The 11,477-nt window shown below is 49.6% G+C and overlaps 1 protein-coding gene across 1 annotated transcript; it reads left to right on the forward strand.

Moving 5' to 3' along the window:
- Positions 1 to 249: 249 nt before the first annotated feature.
- LOC135292394 (serine/arginine repetitive matrix protein 2-like) lies at positions 250 to 11,268 on the forward strand. Its single transcript, XM_064406604.1, is given in 10 exon segments — positions 250 to 345; positions 347 to 513; positions 2,975 to 3,070; positions 6,572 to 6,727; positions 9,045 to 9,122; positions 10,151 to 10,201; positions 10,417 to 10,449; positions 10,537 to 10,587; positions 10,664 to 10,744; positions 11,053 to 11,268. Coding segments are annotated over 10 exon segments (873 nt in total). The 5' UTR covers positions 250 to 264; the 3' UTR covers positions 11,132 to 11,268.
- The last annotated feature ends 209 nt before the right edge of the window (positions 11,269 to 11,477 follow it).

The raw sequence follows: 11,477 nt of genomic DNA on the forward strand, positions 1-11,477 counted from the left end.
GACTCCCCCGTTCCCAGCCGGGATGTACAATGGGAACGGGGGGATTTGGGGCTCAGGGGTTTCAGGGATTTGGGGCTCAGGGGTTTCAGGGATTTGGGGTCAGGGATCAGGGGGATGTGGGGGGCCCTGACTCCCCCGTTCCCAGCCGGGATGTACAATGGGATCGGGGGCATTTGGGGCTATGGGATCAGGGGGATTTCAGGGATGTGGGGCTGTAGGATCAGGGGGATGTGGGGGGCCCTGACTCCCCCGTTCCCAGCCGGGATGTACAATGGGATCGGGCTGCCGACGCCGCGGGGCAGCGGCACCAACGGCTACGTCCAGCGCAACCTCTCGGCCCTGCGGCCCAAGAAAGGGGGGGCGGGCGGGGACCCCCCCCCCCGGCGAGGAGGAGCTGAGGCGCCTGGAGGCCGCCCTGGCCAAGAAGCCCAACGCCGACATCCTCGACCACCAGCGCAAGAGGAGGGTGGAGCTGAAATGCCTGGAGCTGGCCGAGCTCATGGAGGAACAGGGGTGAGCTCAAAACCGGGGAAAACGCCCCAAAAATGGCCCCAAACAACCCCAAAATGCCCTGGGAGAAAGGGCCAAAAATGGTCTCAAAGAACAGCCCTAAAAAGCCCCAAAATTCCCTGGAAAAAAGGGCCAAAAATACCCCAAAATAGCCCCAAAAATACTAGCAAAATAGCTTGGAGAAAAGGATCCAAAATTCCCCAAAAATAACCCCAGAATAACCTGTGGAATGGCTGGAGCTGGCCGAGCTCATGGAGGAACAGGGGTGAGCTCAAAACCGGGGAAAACGCCCCAAAAATGGCCCCAAACAACCCCAAAATACCCTGGGAGAAAGGGCCAAAAATAGACAAAAATGGTCTCAAAGAACAGCCCCAAACACGCCCAAAATACCCTGGAAAAAAGAGCCTAAAACACATAAAAACATCCCCAAAAATACCCCAAACCAGCCCCAAAAGTAGTAGTAAAATAGCTTGGAGAAAACAGCCCAGAATTCACTAAAATAACCCCAAATGAACCCAAAAATAATCCATGAAATGGCTGGAGCTGGCCGAGCTCATGGAGGAGCAGGGGTGAGTTCAAAACCGGGAAAAACGCCCCAAAAGTGGCCCCAAACAACCCCAAAATACCCTGGGAGAAAGGGCCAAAAATGGTCTCAAAGAACAGCCCTAAAAAGCCCCAAAATTCCCTGGAAAAAAGGGCCAAAAATACCCCAAAATAGCCCCAAAAATCCTAGCAAAATAGCTTGGAGAAAAGGACCCAAAATTCCCCAAAAATAACCCCAGAATAACCTGTGGAATGGCTGGAGCTGGCCGAGCTCATGGAGGAGCAGGGGTGAGTTAAAAAATTGGGGAAAACGCCCCAAAAATGGGGAAAAACAGCCCCAAAATAGCCTGAGAAAAAGAGCCAAAAATACCCCAAAATAGCCCCAAAAATAACCCCAAACTACCCAAAAAAGGAAGCCCCAAATACCTGACAAACGCCCCCAAAATGGGCCAAAACAGCCCCAAAATAGCCTGGGAGAAAGAGCCAAAATTACCCAAAAATAGCCCCAAACTACCCAAAAAAAAGCAAGCCCCAAATACCTGAGAAATGCCCCAAAAATGGGAAAAATCATTGTGAAAATTGCTGGGAAAAAGAGCCCAAAATACCCAAAAATGGTCCCAAAAATGGCTCCAAACAGCCCAAAAATACCCAGCGAGAACGAGCCCAAAAAGAGCCCAAACCACTCAAAAATGGATTTAAAAATATCCCAAAAAACCCCAAAATACCCTGGGGAAAAAAAGCCTAAATACCAAAAAATTTGCCCCGAATTTCATTAAAATACAGTAAAAAAAATCAACCTGAAATGGTCAAAAATAGCCCCAAAAATGGCTCAAAATATTGTGGAAAAAAAACCGACCTAAAATACCCCAAAACAGCCCCAAAATAGTCCCAAACACCCCCAAAAACCCTCTTCAACGCCCCCAAATTCCCTTTAAACCCCCCAAATTCCCCTTCAGTCCCCCCAAGCCCCTCAGGACCCCTCCCCAAATTCGGGGTCCCTCCCAATTTTCCCCTCAGACCCCAAAAATTCCCTCTTAAACCCCAAAAATTCTCCTTTAGACCCCAAAAATCCCCTTTAAACCCCAAAAATTCCTCTTTAAGCCCCAAAATTCCCCTTTAAACCCCAAAAATTCCCCTTTAGACCCCCTCAATCCCCCCCAAATTTCCCCCAAATCCCCCCCAGGCCCTTCAGGCCCCCTCCCCAAATTCGGGGTCCCTCCTGATCCCCCATTTTCCCCCTCAAACCCCAAAAATTCCCCTTTAAACACCAAAAATCCCCTTTAAACCCCCCAAATTCTTCTTTAGACCCCAAAAATCCCCTTTAAACCCCAAAAATCCTCCTTAAATCCCCCCAAAATCCCCCCAAATTTCCCCCCAAATCCCCTCAGGCCCCCTCCCCAAATTCGGGGTCCCCCCTGACCCCCCATTTTCCCCCCTCAAACCCCCCCAAATCTCTCTTTAAACCCCAAAAATTCCCCTTTAGACCCCAAAAATCCTCCTGGAATCCCCCTAAATTCCCCAAATCCCCCCAAATTTCCCCCAAATCCCCCCCAGACCCCTCAGGCCCCCTCCCCAAATTCAGGCCCCCCCTGACCCCCCATTTCCCCCCCCCCCCAAAATCCCCCTTAAACCCCAAAAACCCCATTAAACCCCCCAAAAATCCCCTCTAAACCCCAAAAATCCCCCCAAATCCCCCCCAGGCCCCCTCCCCAAATTCAGGGTCCCTCCTGACCCCCCCCCATTTTCCCTTTCAAACCCCAAAATCCCCCTTAAAACCCCCCCAAAAATCCCCTTTAAACCCCAAAAATCCTCTTTAAACCCCCAAAATCCCCCTTAAACCCCCTCAATCCCCCCCAAAATCCCCAAATTTCCCCCAAACCCCCCCAGCCCCCTCCCCAAATTCACCCCCCCCTTTGTGCAGCTACTCGGCCGAGGAGATCGAGGCCAAGGTGGCCACGTTCCGCACCATGCTGCTGGAGAAGGACGAGGGGCCCGGCGAGCCCGAGCAGAAACCCACGTGAGACACCCCTCATTAGCTTAATTGCCTTAATTAGCCGCTCCTTAACGAGCTCCGGGTGATTGGGAGGGGCTTTGGGGGGGAAAAAGGGATTTTTGGGGGGGAAAAATGGGATTTTTGGGGTGATCTGAGTGGAAATTTGGGTTATTTTGGGTTGTTAGTAGCCAGGTGAGGTCATTAATTATCTTAATTGCCTTAATTAGCTGCTCCTTAACGACCTCGGGGTGATTGGGAGGGGGTTTGGGGGAGAAAAAAGGGATTTTTGTGAGGAGAAATGGGATTTTTGGGGTGATCTGAGTGGAAATTGGGGTTATTTTGGGATTGTTCATAGCCACCAGAGACTCCTAATTACCTTCATTACCTTAATTAGCCGCTCCTTAACGAGCTCCGGGTGATTGGGAGGGGGTTTGGGGGGGAAAAAAGGGATTTTTGGGGGGGAAAAATGGGATTTTTGGGGTGATTTGAGCAGAAATTGGGGTTTTTTTGGGTTGTTAGTAGCCAGGTGAGGTCATTAATTATCTTAATTGCCTTAATTAGCTGCTCCTTAACGAGCTCCGGGTGATTGGGAGGGGGTTTGGGGGAGAAAAAAGGGATTTTTGTGAGGAGAAATGGGATTTTTGGGGTGATCTGAGTGGAAATTGGGGTTATTTTGGGATTGTTCATAGCCACCAGAGACTCCTAATTACCTTCATTACCTTAATTAGCCGCGCCTTAACGAGCTCCGGGTGATTGGGAAGGGCTTTGGGGGGGAAAAAAGGGATTTTTGGGGGGGAAAAATGGGATTTTTGGGGTGATCTGAGCGGAAATTGGGGTTATTTTGGGATTGTTAGTAGCCAGGTGAGGTCATTAATTATCTTAATTAGCCGCTCCTTAACGAGCTCCGGGTGATTGGGAGGGGCTTTGGGGGGGAAAAAAGGGATTTTTGGGGGGGAAAAATGGGATTTTTGGGGTGATCTGAGTGGAAATTGGGGTTATTTTGGGGTTGTTCATAGCCACCAGAGACTCCTAATTACCTTCATTACCTTAATTAGCCGCTCCTTAACGAGCTCCGGGTGATTGGGAAGGGCTTTGGGGGGGAAAAAAGGGATTTTTGGGGGGGAAAAATGGGATTTTTGGGGTGATCTGAGTGGAAATTGGGGTTATTTTGGGATTGTTAGTAGCCAGGTGAGCTCATTAATTAGCTTAATTAGCCGCTCCTTAACGAGCTCCGGGTGATTGGGAGGGGTTTGGGGGGGGAAAAAATGGATTTTTGGGGGGGGGGGAAATGGGATTTTTGGGGTGATTTGAGCAGAAATTGGGGTTTTTTTGGGTTGTTAGTAGCCAGGTGAGGTCATTAATTATCTTAATTGCCTTAATTAGCTGCTCCTTAACGAGCTCCGGGTGATTGGGAGGGGTTTGGGGGGGGAAAATGGATTTTTGTGAGGAGAAATGGGATTTTTGGGGTGATCTGAGTGGAAATTTGGGTTATTTTGGGTTGTTAGTAGCCAGGTGAGCTCATTAATTAGCTTAATTAGCCGCTCCTTAACGAGCTCCGGGTGATTGGGAGGGGGTTTGGGGGGGAAAAAAGGGATTTTTTGGGGGGGAAAAATGGGATTTTTTGGGGTGATCTGAGTGGAAATTGGGTTATTTTGGGGTTGTTCATAGCCACTAGAGACTCCTAATTACCTTCATTACCTTAATTAGCCGCTCCTTAACGAGCTCCGGGTGATTGGGAGGGGGTTTGGGGGGGGAAAAAAGGGATTTTTGGGGGGGAAAAATGGGATTTTTGGGGTGATCTGAGTGGAAATTGGGGTTATTTTGGGATTGTTCATAGCCACCAGAGACTCCTAATTACCTTCATTACCTTAATTAGCCGCTCCTTAACGAGCTCCGGGTGATTGGAGGGGGTTTGGGGGGAAAAAAGGGATTTTTGGGGGGGAAAAATGGGATTTTTGGGGTGATCTGAGTGGAAATTGGGGTTTTTTTGGGTTGTTAGTAGCCAGGTGAGTTCATTAATTAGCTTAATTAGCCGCTCCTTAACGAGCTCCGGGTGATTGGGAGGGGGTTTGGGGGGGGAAAAAAGGGATTTTTGGGGGGGAAAAATGGGATTTTTGGGGTGATCTGAGTGGAAATTGGGGTTATTTTGGGGTTGTTCATAGCCACTAGAGACTCCTAATTACCTTCATTACCTTAATTAGCCGCTCCTTAACGAGCTCCGGGTGATTGGGAGGGGGTTTGGGGGGGGAAAAAGGGATTTTTGGGGGGGAAAAATGGGATTTTTGGGGTGATCTGAGTGGAAATTGGGGTTATTTTGGGGTTCTTAGCCAGGTGAGCTCGTTAATTACCTTAATTAGCCGCTCCTTAACGAGCTCTGGGTGATTGGGAGGAGGTTTGGGGGGGAAAAAAGGGATTCTTTGGACATTTTAGGCAAAAAAACCCCAATTTTTTGAGGGAAAAAAGAATTTTTTGGCATTTTAGGCAAAAAAACCCCAATTTTTGAGGGGAAAAAGAGAATATTTGGGGCATTTTAGGCAAAAAAACCTCCATATTTTTGAGGGAAAAAAGAGAATTTTCTGGACGTCTTAAGCAAAAAAAACCCCATTTTTTGAGGGAAAAAAGAGAATTTTTTTTGGCATTTTAGGCAAAAAAAACCCCAATTTTTGAGCGAAAAAAGAGAATTTTTTGGCATTTTAGGCAAAAAAACCGCAGTTTTTGAGTGGAAAAAAGAGAATTTTGTGGGCGTCTTAGGCAAAAAGACCCCAAATTTTCTGAGGGAAAAGAGAGAATTTTTTTGGCATTTTAGGCAAAAAACCACACATTTTTTGAGAGAATAAAGAGAACTTCTTGTGCATTTTAAGCAAAAAAAAAACCCATTTTTTGAGGGAAAAAAAGAGAATTTTTTGAGCATTTTAGGCAAAAAACCCCTTTTTTTTGAGGGAAAAAAGAGAATTTTCTGAACGTCTTAAGCAAAAAAAACACCATGTTTTTGAGGGAAAAAAGAGAATTTTCTGGATGTCTTAAGCAAAAAAACCCCCATTTTTTGAGGGAAAAAACAATTTTTTTGGACATTTTAGGCAAAAAAACCCCCTTTTTTGGGGAAAAAAGAGAAATTTTTTTTGGCATTTTAGGCAAAAGACCACACATTTTTTGAGAAAATAAAGAGAACTTTTTGTGCATTTTAAGCCAAAAAACCCCATTTTTTTGATGGGAAATAAGAGAATTTTCTGGATGTCTTAAGCAAAAAAACCCCATGTTTTTGAGCGAAAAAAGAGAATTTTTTTGGCATTTTAGGCAAAAAAACCCCATTTTTTGAGGGAAAAAAGAGAATTTTTTTTTTGCATTTTAGGCAAAAAACCCACACATTTTTTGAGAAAATAAAGAGAACTTTTTGTGCATTTTAAGCAAAAAAACCCCATTTTTTGAGGGAAAAAAAAAATTTTGGAAGGGATTTGCATGGAAGCGGGGAGTTTATTGGCTGGCTGGTGTCTGTGACCGTTGGGATTAATTAATTACGCTAATTAGGGGCACGGAGACGCACCAGCTGGCCGAGGCTAACGAGCGCAAGAACGAGCGGCTGCGCGCCGCCTTCGGCATCAGCGACTCCTACGTGGACGGCAGCGCCTTCGACCCCGCCCGCAGGGCCAGGGAGGGGCCCCCCGAGCCCCCCGAGCCCCCCAGGTACCCCACAACCACGGGGAAACACCCCAAAAATGTCACGGGAAACACAGAAAAAATCCCCAAAAATTACCCCAAAAAACGCCAAAAATTTACCCCAAAAAATGCCAAAAATCCTGAAAAATTTACCCTAAAAACCTCAATGAATTCATCCCAAGGAGCTCGTCCCGAGCCCCCCAGGTACCCCAAAACACAGGGAAACACCCCAAAAATGTGGGGAGAAAAAATCAAAAAAATCCCAAAAATTTACCCCAGAAAATGCTAAAAGTCCCAAAAAATTTACCCCAAAAAACCTCAATAAATTCATCCCAAGGAGCCCCTCCCGAGCCCCCCAGGTACCCCAGGAACATGGGAAAGCACCCCAAAAATGTGGGGAGAAAAACTCAAAAAAAATCCCCAAAAATTTACCCAAAAATACCCAAAATCTGCCAAAAAAAGGACAAAAATTGCAAAAAAAAAAGGAAAAAAATTCACCTCAAGGAGCCCCACTCAGAGCCCCCCAGGTACCCCAAAACCACGGGAAACACCCAAAAATGGGGGGGAAAAAATCAAAAAAATCCCCAAAAATTTACCCCAAAAAACGCCAAAAATTTACCCCAAAAAATCCCCGAGATCTGACAAAAAAAGGACAAAAATTGCAAAAAAAAATGGCAAGAAATTCACCCCAAAGAGTCCTCCCCGGAGCCCCTGAGCCCCCCAGGTACCCCAAAACCACAGGGAAACACCCCAAAAATGTGGGGGAAAAAATCAAAAAAATCCCCAAAAATTTACCCCAAAAAATGCAAAAATCCCGAAAAATTTACCCCAAAATACCCCAATAAATTCATCCCAAGGAGCCCCTCCGAGCCCCCCAGGTACCCCAAAACACAGGGAAACACCCCAAAAATGTCACGGGAAACAGAAAAAAATCCCCAAAAATTTACCCCAAAAAATGCCAAAAATTTACCCCAAAAAATGCCAAAAATCCTGAAAAATTTACCCCAAAAAAACGCAAAATATTCATCCCAAGGAGCCCCTCCGAGCCCCCCAGGTACCCCAGAAACACGGGAAAGCACCCCAAAAATGTGGGGAGAAAAACTCAAAAAAATCCCACAAAATTTACCCCAAAAAATCCCCGAAATCTGCCAAAAAAAGGACAAAAATTGCAAAAAAAAATGGCAAAAAATTCACCCCCCAAGTCCCCAGGTACCCCAAAACCCCCCAAAAATCCCCCAAAAATCTCCCAAAATCTGCTCAAAGCCCCCCAAAAAGTCTCTCTAAAAACCCCAATCTTCCCAAAAACCCCCCTGAGATCCCCCAAAATTCCCAAAAATGCCCAAATTCCCCCAAAAATCCCTCAAATCCCCCAAAAATCTCCCAAAATCTACTCAAAGCCCCCCAACAAATCTCTCTAAAAACCCCAAAATCCCTAAAACCCCCCTAAAGTCCTCCCAAAATTCCCCCTAAAAACCCCAAAATCCCCCAAATCCCCCCAAAATCCCCAAATTTCCCCAAAAATCTCCCAAAATCTGCTCAAATCCTCCAAAACCCAAAAAAAATCTCTCTAAAAAAGCCCAAACCTCCCCAAAACCCCCCAAAATCCCCCCTAAAAACCCCAAACTCCCCCAAATTTCCCCAAAACCCCCAAAAATCTCTTTAAAAAAAAACCCCAAAATTCCCCCAAAAGCCTCAAATCTCCCGAATTTCCCCAAAATCGCCTAAAAATCTCCCAAAATCCACTCAAATCCCCCCAAAAAATCTCTTAAAACTCCAAACCTCCCCAAAAACCCCCCTAAAATCCCCCCAAAATTCCTCCTAAAAACCTCAAACTGCCCCAAATCCCCCCAAAAACCCCCAAATTTCCCTAAAAATCTCCCAAAATCTACTCAAACCCCCCAAAAAATCTCTCTAAAAACCCCAAAATCCCTAAAATCCCCCTAAAAACCCCAAAATCAACCCAAATCCCCCCCAAACCTCCCCAAAATCTCCCAGAAATCTTCCAAAATCTGCTCACAAATCCCCCCAGAACCCAAAAAAAACTCTCTAAAAACCCCAAAATTCCCCCAAACCCCCCTAAAATCCCCCCAAATCCCCCCTGAAACCCCCAAATTTCCCCAAAAATCTCCCAAAATCTGCTCAAATCCCCCAAAAATCTCTCTAAAAACCCCCAAACCTCCCTAAAAAAACCCCAAAACCCAAAAAAATCTCTCTAAAAACCCCAAAATTCCCCCAAACCTCCCCCAAACCCCCCTAAAATCCCCCCAAAATTCCCCCTAAAAACCCCAAAATCCCCCAAATCTCCCCAAATTTCCCCAAAATGCCCCGAATTTTGTGTCCCCAGCGCTGCCCCCGAGGAGTCGAGCTCGCGCTCGCCGTCCCCCAAGCAGAAGAAGAAGAAGAAGAAGAAGGATCGGGGCAGGTGGGGGAAATTTGGGGGAAAAATGGGAATTTTGGGGGTTTTGGGGGAAATTTGGGGATTTGGGGGGAATTTTGGGGGAAATTTGGGAATTTTACGTGAAATTTTGGGAATTCTGGGTGAAATTTTGGGAATTTTGGGGGGAATTTGGGGAGTTTTGGGGGAAATTTGGGGAATTTTGGGGTGAATTTTGGGGGAAATTTGGGAATTCTGGGGGAATTTTGGGGAATTTGGGGGAAATTTGGGGATTTTGGGGGGAATTTGGGAATTTTGGAGGAAATTTTGGGAATTTTGGGGGGAATTTGGGGAGTTTTGGAGGAAATTTTGGGGGAATTTGGGGATTTTGGGAAAAATTTGGGAATTTTGGGGAAAATTTGGGGAATTTTGGGGTGAATTTTGGGAAATTTGGGAATTTTGGAGGAAATTTTGGGAATTTTGTGGTGAATTTTGAGGATTGTGGGGGAAATTTGGGAATTTTGGTGGAAATTTGGGGGAAATTTGGGACTTTTGGGGGAAATTTGGGAATTCTGGGCTGAATTCTGGGGGAAATTTGGGAATTTTTGGGGAAATGTTGGGAATTTTGGGGGAAATTTTGGGGGAAATTTTGGGGAAAATTTGGGGGAAATTTTGGGGAAAATTTGGGAGGTTTGGGGGAAATTTTGAGGAAATGTGGGAATTGTGGGGGAAATTTGGGGAATTCTGGGAAATTTGGGGGAATTTTGGGAAGTTGGGGTGGATTTTGGGGGTTTTGGGGGGAATTTGGGCAGATTTGGAGGTGGAATATACAGAATTTTGGGTGGAATTTTGGAATTTCAGGTGGATTTTGGGTGGAATTTTGGGGGTTTTACGTGGGATTTGGGGATTTTTGAGGATTTTGGGTGGAATTTTGGAGATTTTGGGTGAATTCTGGGTGGAATTTTGGGGATTTTGGGTGGGATTTGAGGAATTTGGGGTGGAATTTGGGGATGTTTGAGGATTTCGGGTGGAATTTTGGGTGGAATTTTGGGGATTTCGGGTCTCCCCTCCCCCAGGTCCGCCAGCCGCTCCGGGGAGAGGAAGAAGAGCAAGAAGAAGAAGCACAGGTGAGGGGGCGTGGCCTGGCAGCCGGGGGGCGTGGCCTGCCAGCCCAGGGGGCGTGGCCAAACCACACGGGGGCGCGGCCACCAGGGGGCAGCACCCGCGTGCTAGGCTAAAAATGGGCGTGGCCAAGATGAGGAGGGGCGTGGCTTCAGGACATAAATTGTGCTACAAAGGGGGCGTGGCCTCGCTAAACCCCGCCCATTTCCCCTCCCCCCAGGTCTGAATCCGAGGCCAAGAAGCGAAAGCACCGGTAAGGAGGGGGAGGGGCAGCTGAGGGGGTGGGCGTGGTCTCAGGGTGGGCGTGGCCTCCCTGCTGACATCACCGCCCCTCCCCCAGCTCGCCCAGCCCCAAGGCCAAGCACAAGGCCAAGGAGAAGAAGCGCAAGCGGTAAGCCCCGCCCCCTCTCCCCTCCCCCACTAATAACCCCTCCCCCACCTGACCTGTGCCGCCCCTCCCCCCGCAGCTCCACCAGCCAATCGCAGAAGCCGGAGCGCTCTTCCTCCCCGGCCGGCTCCTCCTCCTCCTCGGGCTCCTCCCGCAGCAGGTGAGCCCCTCCCCCCACCCCTCCCCCGCACTCAAACCCCTCCCCCCAGCGCCCCTCCCCCCACCCACGCCCCTCCCCCCGCCCCCGCAGGTCCCGCAGCGCCGCGGCCCCGACCCCGACCCCGGCGCCGGCGCAGCAGCGCCGCGAGGAAGAGGAGCCGGCGCCGCCGCCGCCTTCGGCCTCACCTGCCTCCGCCGCCCCCTCCCCCGCCGCAGGTGAGCGCCGGGGGGGCGGGGCCTGGGGGACTCGGGGGGGAGGGGCTTCCCGCTCGATTGACAGCTGTCTCTTCCCCGTCCCTCTCCCGGCAGGAGCCGCAGCCGGAGCCGCTCGCGCCGCCGTCCCCGGCGCCGTCCCCCGGCGTCGCCGCCGCGGAGCCGCCGCCCGTGAGCCCCGCCCCCAGCCCCGCCCCCTCCCCGCCCCCTCCCCCGAAACGCTCCGCCCCTCCCCCTCCATCCTCATCCTCCTCGCGCCGCTCCCGATCCCGCTCCCGCTCCCGCTCGCGCTCGCGGCGCCGCGCCCCCCGCAGCTCGCGGCGCTCCCGCTCCCGGCCCCGCTCCCGGCACCGCCGCTCCCGCTCCCCGCCCGCGGCACCGCCGCTCGCGCTCCCGCACGCCGCTCTGGACGCCGGCCGGCGCCTCGCCGCTGCGCTGGCCCGGCACGGCGCTGGGGACCCCCCTGACCCTGCCCAACAGCATCCCCACCTCCGGCAGCGCCCGCCTGCGCTCGCGGTCCC

Source organism: Passer domesticus, unplaced genomic scaffold (assembly GCF_036417665.1).
Source record: "Passer domesticus isolate bPasDom1 unplaced genomic scaffold, bPasDom1.hap1 HAP1_SCAFFOLD_332, whole genome shotgun sequence".
Taxonomy (NCBI): Eukaryota; Metazoa; Chordata; class Aves; order Passeriformes; family Passeridae; genus Passer; species Passer domesticus.